The sequence below is a fragment of the Culex pipiens genome, chromosome 2 (genome assembly GCF_016801865.2).
Source record: "Culex pipiens pallens isolate TS chromosome 2, TS_CPP_V2, whole genome shotgun sequence".
NCBI classification, from domain to species: domain Eukaryota; kingdom Metazoa; phylum Arthropoda; class Insecta; order Diptera; family Culicidae; genus Culex; species Culex pipiens.
In genome coordinates, this window is record NC_068938.1 from 113,194,576 (window position 1) to 113,213,065 (window position 18,490).

An 18,490-nucleotide genomic window follows, 5' to 3' on the forward strand; every position below is an offset into this window, starting at 1 on the left:
TTTAAGAGCGCGTCCACGAACAGGGCATACCCCTTTATATGGGACGTCCTTTGGACCTCACCAATCTGCCTGAAATTTTTAGGAATTGTTTGTACATATAAAACTAGCATCTGGCCAAAATATGAGCACTCTAGATCAACGGTAAGTGGGGCAAAACGTCCAAAATCTTAAAAAATGCTGTTACTTAGGCAACATTCAAATTAATTTCAAAATTTAAAATGCATCTTAAAGGGTCTCGACATCCCAATTGGTTGAATCTAAAGGGAGTTATTGGCATTGTAGGGAAAAAATAGCACAATTTTCAAACTCAAATAAAAAAGTATTCCATCCAGATATCAACTCAATTTGACCTGCAGCTTGTAGGGGACATCTGGGACTACCATCTGAGACTGAGAACGCTTTGGGTAAGTCAGTTTAACGTATTAAATAGATACTTTTTCTTTTAGTGTTTTTTTTTTGTTATAAATTTTGGCTCGGGGGACCCGTTACATCAAAATTTCCGGAGATAATTTTATCATATTCGTATTTCTGAGACAATTTCCCGTAACATAACGCATAACAAAGTTTATTTTCATCAATTTTAACCCCTTAAAAAATTAAAGTTAAAAAAAAACTAAGAAGCTATCTTTTTCTGGTGACATCTAGTATCCTTGGAAACGAACTTGATTTTCAATAAATTTGATGCGAAGATTTGTGCTATTTTTTCACTAAAATGCCAATAACTCCCTTTAGATTCAACCAATTGGGATGCTCTATCCTGCATTTTGATGCATTTTTCAAGCCCTTTAAGATGCATTTTGGGTTTTGAAATTTAATTGAATTTTGCTTAAGTTACAGTATTTTTAAGATTTTTGATGTTTTTGAACCTTCAAACTTTGTGTTCCGATTTGCCCCACTTCCCGTTGACCTAGCGTGCTCATATTTTGGCCAGATGATAGTTTTATATGTACAAAAAACTCCTGAAAATTTCAAGCAGATTGGTGAGATCGATGCGTGATGGGTATGCTTTGCTCGTGGCCTCGCTCTTAAATGTCATCATGCACTTGTAAGTTGCAACACATTGCGTTAAAACATAGATTGGAACAAAACAAAAATTACTTAAATCTTAAATTGAAAATTAAAAACACTGTCAAAGTTGAACCAAAAAATTTCTTTTTTTTAAACATTGGCAATGTTGCATTAGGATGGCCACAAATCAGGAAATATTGGCAAACTTTGTATTAAGAATATTTTCATAGACCGCTGCCATCTTTTCTTCAAATTTTTGATTTTAAATTGATTCATTCTGGATTTTTTTTTCATTTGTGTTTTTTTTGTTCTTTTACTGAGTTCATTTAATAGAACATCCAATAACCTACTTCTAAATTAATTGAAGTCAGATCAATAAAAACTCTATAGATGTAGATATACTAAACAACATGTTGTAAGCTGATTATGTACTAATAAACTGATAATGCTTTTACTATTTTCAAGCAGGGCATGTTTGACCCCTAATAACGCCTACTTTGATTGTACATTGAAATCTCAAAAATAACATTTCTATAGTTTTTTTTTATTTAAAAAAAGTTATTGAATCACATTTTATTATACATATAATAAAATTATAACATTTAGTGTATTGGATCCATTTTAATTGTAAGATCGATAGTATAACGTTTAGACCCACCCATGCAAACTTGAAAAAATAAAAAAATAATGGAAAATAATGGAAGGGTATCGTTACTCACAATCTTTGGTACCGTTAACTGGGCACGGTGTATTTTTCCGAGAACATTTAGATAAAAATTTCGGCAAGTCTGATATTTGGCACCATGAAAGAAGGGCATTTTCCCAACATTTTGCGGGGTCCGGCGAAATATTTCGTCGGGGGGTTTAGAGCAACTTTTTTTTGAAGATTTTTTTTTCGATTTTATAGGATTTTTCTTTAGAAAAATCGATGGAAATCGATGGGTTCATGTTTACATCCTTCGCATTTCTTATGAATGTGCCTCAAGAGACTCTAAATTACATATTTGACCTCAAATCAAAAGTTTCCAACCCAAATTTACCAGATTTCTAGCTTTCTTTGAAATAACCCCAACATCCAAGCTGGAAACCTCAAAACGACCAAATAAAAATCTCATGGAGCCAAATATCAGACTTGCCGAATTTTTTTTTATCTTAAGTTTGTTCTAGGAAACACACCGTGCTGGGGCGAGTTGGGACTATAGTCTGAATAGGGAAAGCAGATTATAGCACACATTTTGTAGTCCTTGATCTCTAAACCGAAACCACAAATAATATTCAAAATATTGATCAAAATCATTGTTAAAACAGCTGTTGATGGTACTAAAAAGTGGGTTAATAAATTGACTCTCGAAAAGGTTGATTTTTGTGATTGTATTTATTTTGCACTTGCGTATTTATCCAACTTAAAAAAATTCAAACCAAAAGAAAAAAAAAGAAATTAAATAAAAAGGATAGAAAAAACAAAAAAGAAAATTTATCTGTTTTTTTTTTATGCAATAATTTACCTTTGACTAGCCCTAAGAATAATGGCATCTCTGTCCTAACCAGGTCCCAGCACCGACGAAAAGGACCTAATAAAAATAATTTAAAGAAAAAAAAGTACCATTGACGAAACCATCCTCAACTAAAAAAACAAAACCCGTCTGCACCACCCTACCACGTGCGTTTCACTGTGCGGTGCGCCCGACGAGAGAAAGACCAACGCGAGCGCGCGTCGTGATTTGGTTGGTTCCAGTCGTCAGTTCGCCAGGTTGGAAAACCCGCGGCCAAGCCAAGAGAGTTGAGAGTCTTCTTCATTTCATTCCACTGTTTGCCAACATCCGCGGCGGTCGCGTTTTGTCGGTCGGTCGGTCGGGTCTTTCGATTTGCCCTCCAGGCTGTGACGGGGATCGCGCGGCTACGTGCCTCTTCTTTTTTTTGCACATAAAACTTAACTTTTACTTGCAAATCTTAACGGTCTCGTTTAAAATTGAGCTCGCGGAAAAGGACGTCGCAGAGGAGATGAGCGGATTCAAGCAGTGATTTGTGAACAAAGTTACTTTTTTTATGTTGAACAAGTGAAGAAAGTTCGAGATTGTTGAAACAAATAATTAAAGTGAAATTTTAAAGTGATTATTTCTAAGAAGTAAGTGCATGATTAGAAGAGAGAAGACAACTTAGAATCAATCAGGAAATTGCTGGTGAATGATATCATCACTTGGTACACTGCAAATGTGGCAGTTTTATCTCAGGCAAAGAATGTTAATTAGCAACTGGATGTAAAAAGTGAAGTTTGGTCCCATCCGATCGCACGAGAAACCAGGTTGATAACGGTTTTTTCGTCATCGATGCGTATCTCTGCGGAGAAAGAGAGAGGCGCGTGTAGAACAGAAGAAATGATGAAAGTTTCTTTCACCTTTTCGCCATCCGCGCATCGACGCGAATGTTTTCAAATTCTAAAATAGGCCTCATTTACATTTAAGCAACTTAAGATAGGGGGAAGTCCTAATTTGAAAGAGCCCGATTGACGTGGCTAAATGACCTTGACTTTGAAAAAGTCCCTCGTGTCTTTCTAGCAGCTCCGTTCTGGAGAAAATATGGCCACGCCGCTAGAAACCGGTTCTTCGGAGCAGGAGCAAACGTGGAACCACTTTTACATGTCGCGAAGCTTACGTAAAAGTGAGGTGACCCCACGATAGCGTGGGATGGCCCATATTTCTAATGTCACACGACGACGACAAGCGAAACCAGTTTTTTAATAGTAGTGAATGATAACGCCATCCATGCCATGATGATGCCAACGACCAGAGTCGGTGGTAGTCGGTTTGGTACAGGTTGCAGAAGTTGCTCATCAAACAACAAACAACAGCTCATTAGATAGATCGAGTCATTCGTTCAACACAACGGTGCTTCTTCATCAAGCGCGATTGATCTTGTTCGGAGTTCCGAGTGGGTAGATGTACCGACAATTGAGATAAAAAACTTACTGCAAATTTACAACTAAATACAATAAAAATTAAAGACAAATCAAAGAAATATGAAAATGCAAAGGTTTTCATAATTTCTTTTCCATACTTTGGAAACATTGTATTCAAGGAAAAAGGTTATTTTGAAATCATTTTGAAATGAATAAACCAAAAGATTTTAAGAAAACGATTTTTTGCGTTTAAAAACAAATTACACAATTACAACTTTGATGGTGCTCTGGTGCACCACCTTAAATTGCAGCCTTTTTTGTACAAATTCAATGTCTGGTGGTAAAAGTAAAGTACAGTCATCCCACATATTCGGAACACCCACAAATTCGGAACACTTTTGTGATAATTTGTCAATAGAATGCCAAATGTATCTTTTCTGTCGAACCTACTATTTTTACGACCTTTATTTAGAGAGCCTATATGGAGAGGCGAAATGTCACTCTCAGGGTTCCAATCGAACTTTCAAATCGGGGTTCCAATCGAGCAACAAGATCGTGCAAGAACAAGGTTGGAATCAATTTGAAATAATTTTGGCAAAAAACGAGACTTATAACAATAACAAGTATTGTAAAACTGTTGTTGATAATAATCTGGTAGTTTTTATTATGTTTGTGCTCGTTCGGTACAAGAAAAGTACCAACCCCAAAGAAAAACTACAAGTTTTTCAACCTTAAATTTGAATGACTTTGGGCGTTAAAAATTTCTCCCAGAACATTTCATTTCCCTATGTAGGTTCCTACCTTTATTTGGACAATCTCTTGCCATTTCAGTGGTAAAAGTAGTACTTTTAAAACAAAAAAGAACTGCATTTCAAGACGATTTTATTCCGAGCAGCAAAACACTGCCTCCAAATTGCCTGTTCCATAATTGTGGTTTGTTATTGTGCCTCCCACAATTGTGAAACACCTGAATTTTATGATATTTTCAGAAAAAAAAGTTATCAGATCATTCATAAAACATTACTAAGCTCGAGTTTCATTGGTTTCAGTGTGTGAAGTCATTGTTTTGTGAAAAATATGTACTCCTGGAGAGAACCAAAGTTTGTTTACATCCGTAAGAAAAAAGTGTTCCGAATTTGTGGATTTCAAGGGTCAATGTTTTTCTTTAAAAACTTGATATAAAACATAAAAATTTATAGTCGGTCAATACATCAATCGAAAGATCAAGAGAAAAGCTTTCAGATGAAGGTAAAAGCATATCATTATGTTCAATTATCGATTTGCTCTGATTTTTAAACATTGGCCGATCTGTAAACTGTTCCGAATATGAGGGATGACTGTACTTCCTGCATCATTATACCAAAAATTAAGCATTCACTATTTTCACGCTAAGCAAAAGTCTTTGGTCACGGAGATTTATTTGTAGAAAGTTTTGTTAGTTGAAAATGGCGTTTAAGGTTTTTGATTTTTTGGGTAAATAAGCAGGGGTTTAAATAAAACAGGAATACCAAATTTTGGGCGAATAACAGAGACCAAAATGTGCCCTTGGTTGCCCAGTAATAGATGGTAAAATACCATGAAATCATACCAAAGTCTTGTATGTGGAAGGGTACAACGATACCAAACCATGTTTCTCCAAGGGTAAAATAATAACTCAAAATAAAATCATTTCAATACCAAGTTGAGGTCTTCTGGATTTCTGAACATTGCTTGAATACCAAAACTTGGTATTGCCATGGTTTTATTTTTAAGTATTCCCGCGCCCTTGGAAAATCAGTTTTTGCTATTTCTGTGGTTTTCCACATTTATGACTTTGGTATGATTTCATGTTACTGGGCACATTTTGGTCGCTGGTATCTGCACAAGTAATACCGATATTTGGTATTTGCATGCCATTTTTTAGTGCAGCAGCTGCAGTTAGTGAAAAAAAACGGAAATGATCCGTATGCAACAGTAGATTACACATCTGATGATTCATTGTTGTTCTTAGTGATATTCTTCACTACATCGAATGCATTTGTCATTGATGAACGGCCTGTGCTTGAAATTCTTGAAGCTTCTGAAAAATAACAAGATTGAAAAATAAGTCTTATTAAAATGAAACTGGATTGAAATTCACAGAAATTCAATAATCTGGCGATTGACTCGTTTTTCAAAGTATTTGGTTATCCCGACTTAGAGAAATTTCAACGATTTTACAATTTTTTATGTGGGTATATCAAAAAAAATTAGCTTAAGCATTTTTGGGTTCCAAGTCATTTTAGCGCAAAATAATTATTTTGTCAAAATTGATCAAAATTTTCCCATTGTTTCAGAGGAATTTTATAAAAGACTTTAATACCAAAATGTATTATCCTTACTTAGAATTTTTATCACAATTTCAAGTCATTTCTTTAGAGGGTTATCAAAAATGTTTAAAATAAAGTTTGAAATTTTCGGATTTCAATGAAAGCATTTGATTTGAGAAATAATTTTAGCGCAATATTAATTATTTTGTTCAAATTGGTCTAAAATTTTCCATAGTTTCAGAGGAATTTGATAAAACATTTTAATACAAAAATAATACCAAAATGTGGTGTCCGATCATTAACAAATTTTGCAATTTTGCAATATCAAAACAATACCCTAAATTGGTATGATACCACATTTTGTTCTTCAATAATCCTTAAGACAAATTTTAAAGGGTTTAGGAATGCCAAAATTTAGTATAGATACATGAGAAAGGTATTATTACGCATATCCCTTGTTATTTATCCATGATCGGGTATAGGTTTATCATTAATTTTTTTGCAAATTTGTAGAGAAGTCTCTCATCTTTAAAACGCTTTTTAGGGTTTGTAAATCTGTTTTGATTGTCAAAGGATATTCCACTTTAAAGACTAACCAGAGATATGGATGATTGTGAAAGCGACGAACCTCATCAACTTATCAAATCAAATGAATAAATGGTGCAGTTTTTTTTATTTCATATATTTTTTTTATATTTAAATAATAAACATAGAAAACTTATAGCTGTCGAAATTCCTAAAACTTTTGAGCTCTCGGGACGATTACCTCCTTTTGATCGTCTTTGTTTTGACTCCCACCACGTCGAACGCGGCCACACATCATCGGCATCGCCGATAAAAACCGCTCGATTATCACTGTTAATTATTCCAAACGCCTGAAATTGGTTTGTTGTGACGGCGCACCATGATTTTGAAAATGCGGGAAACAAAGAACCGTTTAAGCAAGACGCGTTGAACTACCCCTGGAGCTTTTATTACACTTTTGGCGCTCTCGTCATTAGTGGGCTTCCATATTTCTATACACGTGCGATGCGCTGTGGAGGCCTTGCACGCGGTGTGTCCTCTAACATGTAGTATTTAGTAGTCGCATTCGATAAAAACAGGTAGTTATTTAGTTGCTGCGGGAATTGAATTGTATGAACGAAGTATCAAGAATCTATGGTATTTGCCGACTATCTGTCGGCTTAAATAACTGTAACAACATGTTCTGAGCGAAAGAATGTAACTCTAAAATTCACTGAAGCGTGCACAGTTTGATTGATAAAACGATTCAAAGTGTAAACTGGGCTAAGAAGCAAATGTCGAATTTATTATCAAAGTTAAGAGTTGTATTGTTAATTTGATTTTGGTGAACCGCAGTGGATTTTCATGAAATAATTCGTTGGCGTCGAACTGTCAAAAAGTGATCGTGCTGGATACTTTTCGAAATACAGGAAAAATACGTATTTTTGTGAAAATTTTCATGAAATAATAATTTTGATGGATAGCTGACATCATCCCGATTTCAAAACACTATATTTTTTTTGATATTTGCATGATTTTTCGTACGATTGAAGCCAAAATCCCATAAGCTCTGTGCCTCGGTTATGCACGCCTCGGTTTTGCATCCCCCATATGCGGTGCTAAACCGAGGCATGACTGTAGTTAAAACTTCACTGAAAACCCAACCATGGTAGTTGCTACCATATTGTAGGGTTAAATTGAGAACATGCACCGACGTATTTTTGCAAAAAACATTCCGTGCTTGGAATGACTGATTAACGCAGTCAGTTTTACTATGTCGAGAGCGGTATGGTAATTTTAACCCTCGATTATGGAGAGAATGATAATGATTTCGTATTTGCTACCATGCAATTTTGTGGAAGCATGGTACATTTTACCATATTTGCGTTTACTTTCACCAAAAAGCCACAGTTAATTTAATAAGCAGCATTTTTAGCAAATTTTCTTAAAACTACCATGGTCGGGCTTTCAGTGTTAGTTTACGAGAGACTAAAAGAAAAACATTGAGATAAAAAGTTGTTTTAGTGTAAAATTTTATCAGGAACGCGATGATGAGGTCAAAACTGAAAATATGCGCTCTAAGACCGTTGCAAATATTTTTGAATGTTTCAAATCGGTCCGAAAAATCAGGGGCAAATTTTTTTTCAAAAAACTTCTAAAATTTCATGGAAATAGAAGTCTTAATATCAACTGAAAACAATGTGAAATGCATTTTCCTGCGTTTAAAGTCATATTTAGAATGTCTGGGATCGACCAAAAACATATCTAATTTTTGTGAAATTCCATTGCACAGCAATGCAAAAAGTTTTTTTTTCGGCTAAAAAAAAGGTCGTCAATAAAATACAGATGTAAAATAAATTTTAAAATTCTTTTTTTATTCAAAGTGTGAATACCATGGCTTGTTACTTAAATTTTTATATATTTTTATTTTATTGGCCAGATTTGACAAAAATAAACTTCAAAAAATATTTGCAACGGCCAGTGAAAATTAAGCAACAAGTGTTCATTTGTGCAACAAACACTGAAAACAGGTTCGGATTGGACATTTCTTACTGTTAATCCTGCTTTGATTTGTGATTGGACCAATAAAACAACGAATAAATATTAAAACGTTCGACCTATCAGACAAAAAGTTTAATTTTTGACGCTGGAGAATGTTATATCAAAAACTAGGACCAGGGTTCTCATGAGCGCGTCATTAAGAAATTTTTTCTCCATTCAACCCACAGAGCATCATGACTGGCGAACAGAAAGGCATCGTGCTCGTGACCGGCGGAGCCGGATACATTGGATCGCACACGGTCGTGTCTCTGCTCGAAGCCGGCTACAGCGTGGTCGCTCTGGATAACTTTACAAATTCGGTCAACTCGAACAAGAACGATTCCGTTGCGCTCAAGAGGGTCGAAACGATCACCGGCAAGCCGATCACGTTCTACCGGTGCGATCTGCTGGACAAGGACGCGGTGGAGGCCATCTTTAAGGCGCACAAGATCGAGTCCGTAATTCACTTTGCCGCGTTGAAGGCGGTCGGGGAGTCGATGACCAACCCGTTGCTGTACTACAAGAACAACATGATCGGCATGATCAACCTGCTGGAGGTGATGGACAGCCACGGCATCTACAAGATGGTCTTTTCAAGCTCGTGCACGGTTTACGGCGAGCCGGAGCGGCTTCCGATCACGGAGGAGAATCCGACGGGGAATGTGACGAACGTTTACGGGCGGACAAAGTACTTTATCGAGGAGATGTTGAAGGACGCGGTGCGGGCAGATGCCAAGTGGAACATCATTGCGTTGCGATACTTTAACCCGGTTGGCGCGCACAAATCCGGTATGATCGGGGAAGATCCCACCAAGCAGTTTACCAACCTTATGCCGTACATCAGCCAGGTGGCGATCGGGAAGAAGGACGTGCTGACCATTTTCGGTAACGATTACAACACTCCGGATGGAACGGGTGAGATTTTTAGATTTATGGGTATGGGTTATTGATTTTTTCTAAAATGGCTGTTGCATACTTTTAGGCGTTCGCGATTACGTTCACGTCATGGACCTGGCAACTGGCCACGTGGCAGCTTTGAATAAACTCGATCGAGAGCATTTGGGATTGAAGGTTGGTAGCTGGGTTTTGGAACAAGGAATCTGTATTAAATTAATTTCAAATTTCAGATGTACAACCTGGGCACCGGCAAGGGCATTTCCGTGATGGAACTGATTCAAACATTTGAGCGGGTGAACAAGGTTAAAATTCCGTACGTAATCCAAGAGCGACGCGCGGGTGATATTTCCGCGATGTATGCTAACGCGACGCTGGCGGAAACGGAACTGGGCTGGAAAGCGGTCCACACGGTCGATGAGATGTGTAAGTTAATCAGACGGCACAGAGCACACAGATCATCGATAATCTTGATAAACATTAATTTAAAATCTCTCTTTCCAGGTGAAGACTTTTGGCGATGGCAGCAGATGAACCCGAACGGATACAAAGGCGAACACATGAACGGTCATCATTGATTTAATCGGCTCCGGTTCAAAAAGATAGTTTTAGCATCAGCGGAGCTGTTTCCCAGCAGCCGTCGTCGTATTTACTATTTATTGCTCTACACACGTTTTACTACGTCAAACAGGTTGGCATTTTGCAGTTTTAGCACTTCGGTTCCCACCGAGGTAAAGTTCGGATAGACATTTCTGGCAAATATCTCCAGGCACTTTGGTCGCTCAGGAAGTAGACTTTCAAACAGATCTGCAAAGGAAACAATAAACGATACTGTTGTCACGACTTATGCGAATTTTATTTTGATCGACATTACCTACGAGGGGTGGCTTGTTCGAGTGGAACGCACTTGGGACGCTGTAGATGAATCTCTCCTTCGGAATCTCAAACGTCGTATTGTTTTCACCCACAGCAATGAATATCTGCTCATAAGGTTGCTTCTTGTTGCTTCCGTTGAAGGCACAGACGGGTTCTCCAAACTTTGTGACTTTCACCCAGTACCAATTTGCTACCAGTTTAAGTTTCCACTTTGTGCAGAAATTTTCCCGAATTGCAGCAACATGAGTTGGCGAATTCGTGCACCAAATCGCAACGATTGTGTTTTCATGAACATAATCCCCCAATGGAATATTTCCAATGCTATTATTGTCCAGCATTTGATACGAAATCTTACTATTAACGGCTTTCGTCCTCCGGATGTACTTATTCCACCACGGCGGATCCAGCACAACAAAATCGAACCGATCGTCAGGCGCTAGCAAGTTCGCTAAATTACTCACTTCAGAGTTGAAGAACCGACAGTTGGGAGGGATGAGAAACGATTGACTGGCGAACTCGGCCAGCACTACAAACTGCGTGCTGTTGGCGCCATTGTACGATTTACTGGGGTCGTAACGGTCATCCCGGTTGAAGCCATCCACAAACTCGAGAGCGGTTCGGTTATCACATTCTTCGGTGGGAGCTGGTAGGTTGTTCAATTTTAGGAATTCCGTATGATTGGATCGAACCTAATAAAAAAGAGAACATTTAATTGCATAAGCTGTTGATAAAATACCGATTACACGGCACAAAAATGCAAAAAGATTAAGACGCCTATAAAGCTGATTTGTGATAATTTATTTTCGAAAAATGTATTTAAGATTCGATGAAAAAAAATGTCTTTACTGAAATTCAAATGATTTTTAATATACCCGAACAAGCTAAAACAGATTCTATGCACAAAGGAGTGCATTTTTAATTATTTCAGCTTCGGAAGAATACTTAAAATTTCATTAGAATTTTGAAGTTATTGAAAAAGGGTGTCTTGCAAAAAATCGAGCTAATGCTAGCTTACAAAAACTGACCTGAAGTTTTCTTGCAAGTAGTTATCTTGCAAATAGGGTACGTTATCCATTGGTGGCCCCTTTTCCTATAGTGGACCCTCTGAAGGGTTTTTGATGAAAAAATCAATAAAATCACAATTTCAAGCGTGTTTTTGTCTACAAATCTATTATTTGACATGTTCAGCATGATTTAAATCAATGTTGACTGATATTGAATTGTCCTTTTCACCAAAATAAGTGTTTTGAGTTCGACATCTGAAATCAGCCATGGCCCCTAGCATTTTCACAACAAAACTGCTTTTATATTTTATGATTGAATTAACTATCCAATCATTTTTTGACTGATTATTCAACTTCAGCAGGTCGAAATAATGTAAGCTTAAGAAACTTTACTAAAATAAAGCGAAGAACTGCTCATTTTCGAGCAAAAATTAGGGGGGTCCAATATAGGACAACGAAAATCCAAACTTTTCCAAAAGTGGACCCCTGTTAATTTAACTTACAAAAATAAAGAAAACTGTGTATTTAAGCAAAAGTTTCTCTTAAACATACAATAAATGTTGTAATCAACCTAAACACATATTTTTTTCAATTATGAGTATAAATTTAGCTGTTTTCATGTTAAAAGTACCAAATATGCTGAAGCTGAAAGAATTTATAATTAATCAAAACTATAGTTAATGGTACTTAACTGAAGCATCATAGTTGCAGTTTGAAATGATATTTTTTAATAATAAATCAATAACAAAACATTATTTTTAAATAAACATGCGTGGTTTTATCAGCAACTGTAAACAAATCTATTGTTTAGTTTCGGTCAATCATTTATGTAATTAATATGGAAAAAAAATGCATCAAAATTACTTTTTTTAATTATTTGTATGTTTACAGTGGCTTTTGAAACGTTTTCTCTGATCTTTTTTCGGAAATAAATGTGTTTAAATGTCTGTTAGGTTTTTTGTTGTTTAAAGCCAAATTTGTTAACAAAACACATTTGTTCATGATGAAAAGTGAGCAAAATCCATCTTTTATTCTTTTATTCATTATATCTATCATTAGACCTACACAATGTATCAAAACATCAAATATCGGTTAAATTTGGTATAAAAATAACAGTTTGCTTATAGTGCACCCGGGTCCACAATCGGATTATGGACCCGGGTCCACTATAGGAAAAGGGGGTCCATAACCGGCAAAAAAAACTTTTGTTTCAAATGGCTATTTTTCTGCTCAAAAACAAAAAACTGATGAAACAAATACTCAATATTGTTCAAAACACTTCAGATTCCATTATTTTGTTCAAAGGGTTATGAAAAAGTGCTTAAAATATTGAAAATTTGTGAAAAATGTGCTTCGGCTCTACTAGGGGGTCCACTAATGGTTAAAATACTCCAGTTGAGCTGACATTGTCTTGCAAAAATCGTTTTGATCTTGCACAAAGTTATTTAAAGCCGTTTCAAAGAAAAATGTCACATGTCAACCCTTGATTTCTTTGTAGCGTGCGGACATTTTTCTCTGAATCGGCTATAACAAAAATTGAAGTTATCTTTTCAAAAGTTATCTTGAAAAAAAAAAATAGCTGAAGTCATCTTACGAAAATTCGACCAGAAGTTATTTTACAAAAACTGAAGTTATCTTGCAAAAAGTTTTCTTGAAGATTCGATCATTTTGAAAAAAATGCTGTAAGATAATGGAGCACTTTTATTTGTTTGCCCCCGTTTTGATAGTAAACAAAAATTATCAGTTTTTGTTAGTTTGCTCAATTTTGGTGCATATTTTAGGTTTTCAAATATTTTCATACTAAATTTGTTATATTTTGAACACAACCAATTGCTGTAATTTACAGAAAATCAATATTATTTTGTACTTTTTGGACACCCCCTTAACAATTCTAGAACAAATTTCTGAGGATGGTGGGGCAATTGTCCCATGTTGCCCCACCCTGTGCACGCTAGTGTGTGCGGTACAAAAAAGGGTTTAAATAATAATAAAGCCAATGCAAATATTTTTCAAAGTTTTTGTCCCTCTGCTCTGGTTGAGGTTGAGGGGGAAGGAGGCAAATAAAATATAATAATTGAAAATACAAGCCAGAATTTCATTAGTTCAATGAAACAATGGAAAATGAATTAAACACAGGAATAGTTGATATGCAATCATAAGTTTTTTTTTTTAAATGAAAGATTAGACAAAATCAAAATTTGTAAAAAAAAACTTTTCGCATCGAAAATTAAACTCAAACATGCTAAACATAATTCTGAACGCATACGAATGCATTTAAAATTAATTTCAGTTGATTTCACTTAAATTTCCATTGAAACGTCATCATTTTTATTAATCTCGGTTTGTTTTATTAAGTTTTATGAATCTGTTAGAAAACGATTGTTACGTACTTTTTCCGTCGTTTCATCAAACACTTCCGCAACCTTTTTCCTTTTCGACCTTTGTCGGTTCACATCTTGACCGACATCATCACTGACGGTAGTTTTTCTATCGTACGGCGATACAATATGAAACAGTTGTGATTTCAACGAAGCACTAACCACACTATCATCGTAAAACTTATAGTTGGAATAAATCTTGTCCACAGCAGCCTTATGGTCCAAAAGTACTACTGTATCCGACAACAACTGGTAGCCCATTGGAGTTGTAGTCGGTTTGCTTAAAATGTGTAACTTAAGCCGGCCTTGCACTTGGAAAGTCTATTTGTAAACAATCATCAATGATTGTGATAGTTTTATTATTTGACACCAGAATGCGCGGCATTTACGGTTTACACACATACAAATAAAAAAGTTTCCTTATTTCGCCACGAGATGTCACTTTAATTTTAAACTACAGCCATGTTTGACCTATTATTTACCACAAAAGTATAAATCAAACTTTATATGGTTCATACGTGGGAGTGAATACCATAACTTATATTGTTTTACAAGCAACATGTTAAACTGTTCAGTTATTTTTTAAAATGATTTATCCCAGAATATTGTATGGTAATTTAGATTTTTGTTAAAATTATTTTTTTTTTTATAAAAATATGAATAACATTTTATCAAAGTTTTTTTATTCATTTCTTGACAATTTCAACAGTTTGCAAGTTCAAAATAGGCCAACTAACCATTCCTAATACATACGTACAAGCTATCAGCTGATTCCAATTCACACAAACCACCGCAAGTAACTGTCAAATTTTCATTCATGAAACTTACACACACTCGCACATTCATTCACGAAGCGGTCGCTTCCAATAGGATCAGTGAATCAAGCAAACGGGACCAGCACTAGTGTTGTGAAAATTCGTGTTGGAACACCAAAAAACACACTTATTTTAATTCACAATTTTCACGTCAATTAGAATCATTGCCCGATGATTTCGTTCTTGTGGTTTGTGGTTTATGTAACAAGTGACTAGTTAACGTCGCACATTAATCGATTAGAGAAGAATAAGAAAAGGTGAAAAGCGTCGTTCAACATGTTGCAGAAGGGTCACCAATCCAACGCGGTGATCAGCTCATTCGATGGTGTGATGAAGAGCCGAACGTTCCTATTGGTCCGCCGGCTGGTTACGCTTCGAAGGGTCATAACGATACGTGAGTACCTACGCCACGATTAATTGCAAAAATCTTTCATTTACTCGTAATTGAGATACGGCAGTAACTGAACTAAGATTTGTTATCTTTGTTGAGTTTTTATCTTGCTGTCAAACTTACCTAGTTATTTTTGGAGGTTTTTCGAGAATCAACAGGTTTCGTTACCAAATTCCTAAAGGTCAAAGAAAAATCATACAAAATCATTCATTGAACATTTTACGGTAGTTATTTCGCAATGTTGGAGGAAAATTGTATCAAATCATATCAATTTAAATTTTTAGGTAACTTACAGACTTTCGATTGGCTTAATATGTTTTATCACTGACTCTCATTAAAAAAAATGATAGAAATGGGAATGAGAATATAAAAATAAAAATTTTAAAGTACAATTATTCAGTACGTCGTTTAAATCCAATTCACCCACAAAAGATGTCCAAGTTGCCCAAAAATAGTGTCTAAATAACTAAAAGAACTCGCAGCTTACTCTAGAAATACCTATATATTTTTTAAATAATTTTGTGAGGGTAATTTGGACCTCTTTAAGCATTTTCTTAATTACATTTCGTCGGTGTCGTTATCGTTTACAACCCAGCGTCGATTTATAAGCTAGGTAATTGAATTAAATTTGAAATTTGAAAATTCAAGCGGTTGCGCAAATTGAGGATTTTATCATTTGGTCCAATATTTTGGAGGTTTTTTAGACTCCAAAATGCGATCAAAACATACGTTGCTGATTAAATGAACTAAATTATTTTATTTTATTCTTCAAATATTATATTTCCCTCCCAATAAAACAGCTGTGGAATGCTTTTTTTCATTTAAACTGCAAAGACACAGTCTCTAGCTAAACGAATGAAAACATTACACATGTCCAGCAGTTTTTTATCTGTCATGTTCCATCTGACCATTTCAAATAAACAGCACACAATACAATAAACGTTTCTCTCATCTGTTTTATCGACATTTTTGCTTGAGTTCTCGTGTGATATTGATACGTTCAATTTATTTCATTTTGAGTGAAATCAACCTCGTACAGCTAACACACAATAAGTCAGTTTTCTGTAATAAGGCAGTTGAAAATATTTTTATTATTTTTTGTCCAGTTGTTTTGCAATCTTTAGCTTCCAAAATTTCTAAGTAGGGCAAATATACCCATTTTAATCACACTAAGCCGTTCGACCAATTCTCATTATTGAAGAAAACAAAATTTCGTGATTTTTGTTTGCGATGCTATACATTGGAATTTCATAAAAATTTAAAATGTTTTTTTACCAGCCAAAATATGCTAATGACACATTCTCCGGGCTAGTACAGACGTGCCTCGGTTTAGCACCGCATATGGGGGATGCAAAACCGAGGCGTGCACAGGCACAGAGCTTATGGGATTTTGGCTATATATGGGAGACATTGGCTTTAATCGTACGAAAAATCATGCAAACATCAAAAATTATAGTGTTTTGGAATCGGGATGATGTCAGCTATCCATTAAAATAATTATTTCATGAAAGTTTTCACAAAAATACGTATTTTTCCTGTATTTCGAAAATGCATATTTTTTTCCTAAAGAAACCAACAATATATTGTAATTGCAATATGGGTATCAAATGATCAGGATTTTTTTCATACATTTTGGATGTAACAATAACATTTTTAGAAAATACTCAAAATTTTCACAAAACTACGTATTTTCGAAAAAAATACTCAAAATTTCCGTTTTTACAATATGGGTATCAAACGATCGGAATTTTTTCATACATTTCGAATGTAATAACAACATTTTTAGAAAATACTGAAAATTTTCACAAAACTACGGATTTTCGAAAAAATACTCAAAATTTCCATTTTTACAATATGGGTATCAAACGATCGGAATTTTTTCATACATTTCAAATATAATAACAACATTTTTAGAAAATACTCAAAATTTTCACAAAACTACGTATTTAAAAAAAAAATACTCAAACTACAATTTTTACAATATGGGTATCAAACGATCGGGATTTTTTCATACATTTCGAATGTAATAACAACATTTTTAGAAAATACTCAAAATTTTCACAAAACTACGTATTTTCGAAAAAATACTCTAAATTTCGATGTTTGCAATATGGGTATTAAACGATCGGGATTTTTTCATACGTTTCGAATGTAATAACAACATTTTTAGAAAATACTCAAAATTTTCACAAAACTACGAATTTTTGAAAAAAAGTACTCAAAATTTCCGGTTTTACAATGTGGGTATCAAACAATCGGAATTTTTTCATACATTTCGAATGTAATAACAACATTTTTAGAAAATACTAAAAAAATTCACAAAACTACGTATTTTCGAAAAAATACTTAAAATTTCCGTTGACGATACAAAGAAACAATTAATGAAAAAATCTCAACCATGTTATACTCATATTGTAAAAAACTGAAATTTGGGGTATTTTTTAAAAAAAACGTAGTTTTGTGAAAATTTGGATATTTTCACAAATTTGTGTTGAGTATTTTTTTTTCAAAAATATGTAGTTTTGTGAAAACTTTGAGTATTTTAATTTTTTTACTTTCGAAATGTATGAAAAAATCCCGATTGTTTGATACCCATATTGCAAATATTGAAATTTCGAGTATTTTTTTTTTGAAAATACGTAGTTTTGTGAAAATTTTGAGTATTTTCTAAAAATTTTGTTATTACATTCGAAATGTATGAAAAAATCCCGATCGTTTGATACCCATATTGTAAATATTGAAATTTTTAGTATTTTTTTTGAAAATACGTAGTTTTGTGAAAATTATGAGTATTTAAAAAAAATGCTGTTATTAAATTCGAATTGTATGAAAAAATTAAGGTCGTTTGATACCCACATTGTAAAAACGGAAATTTTGAGTACCTTTTTTCAAAAATTCGTAGTTTTGTGAAAATTTTGAGTATTTTCTAAAAATGTTGTTCATACATTCGAAATGTATGAAAAAATCCCGATCGTTTGATACCCATATTGTAAAAATTAAAATTATGAGTATTTTTTCGAAAATACGTAGTTTTGTGATAATTTTCAGTATTTTCTAAAAATGTTGCTATTACATTCGAAATGTATGAAAAAATCTCGATCGTTTGATACCCATATTGTAAAAATTGAAATTTTGAGTATTTTTTTCGAAAATACGTAGTTTTGTGAAAGTTTTGAGTATTTTCTAAAAATGTTATTGTTACATCCAAAATGTATGAAAAAAAACCTGATCATTTGATACCCATATTGCAATATCAATATATTTTTGGTTTCTTTAGAGAAAAAATATGCATTTTCAAAATACAGGAAAAACACGTATTTTTGTAAAAATTTTCATGAAATTATAATTTTAATGGATAGCTGATATCATCCCGATTCCAAAACACTATAATTTTTG

General features: G+C 34.4%; 3 protein-coding genes across 3 annotated transcripts in view; 2 read left to right on the top strand and 1 right to left on the bottom strand.

Moving 5' to 3' along the window:
- The first annotated feature begins 2,738 nt into the window (after nt 1–2,738).
- Nucleotides 2,739–10,473, top strand: LOC120414724 (UDP-glucose 4-epimerase-like). Its single transcript, XM_039576027.1, has 5 exons — nt 2,739–3,133; nt 8,925–9,651; nt 9,719–9,807; nt 9,864–10,056; nt 10,135–10,473. Exons 2-5 carry the CDS (start codon nt 8,931–8,933, stop codon nt 10,206–10,208), a joined length of 1,077 nt encoding a protein of 358 aa, XP_039431961.1. The 5' UTR covers nt 2,739–3,133; nt 8,925–8,930; the 3' UTR covers nt 10,209–10,473.
- On the bottom strand, nt 10,295–14,230 carry LOC120414723 (N(6)-adenine-specific methyltransferase METTL4). Its single transcript, XM_039576026.2, has 3 exons — nt 13,901–14,230; nt 10,505–11,195; nt 10,295–10,437 (listed from the first exon to the last, which is right to left on the bottom strand). Exons 1-3 carry the CDS (start codon nt 14,147–14,149, stop codon nt 10,295–10,297), a joined length of 1,083 nt encoding a protein of 360 aa, XP_039431960.1. The 5' UTR covers nt 14,150–14,230.
- Nucleotides 14,231–14,955: 725 nt separating this feature from the next.
- LOC120414673 (phospholipid phosphatase homolog 1.2 homolog) overlaps nt 14,956–18,490 on the top strand; it is a 28,617-nt gene continuing 25,082 nt past the window's right edge. Inside the window, exon 1 of the mRNA XM_039575956.2 lies at nt 14,956–15,097. Coding sequence (XP_039431890.1) covers nt 14,980–15,097 — 118 coding nt within the window. The 5' untranslated portion in view covers nt 14,956–14,979. The remainder of the gene's footprint in view (nt 15,098–18,490) is intronic.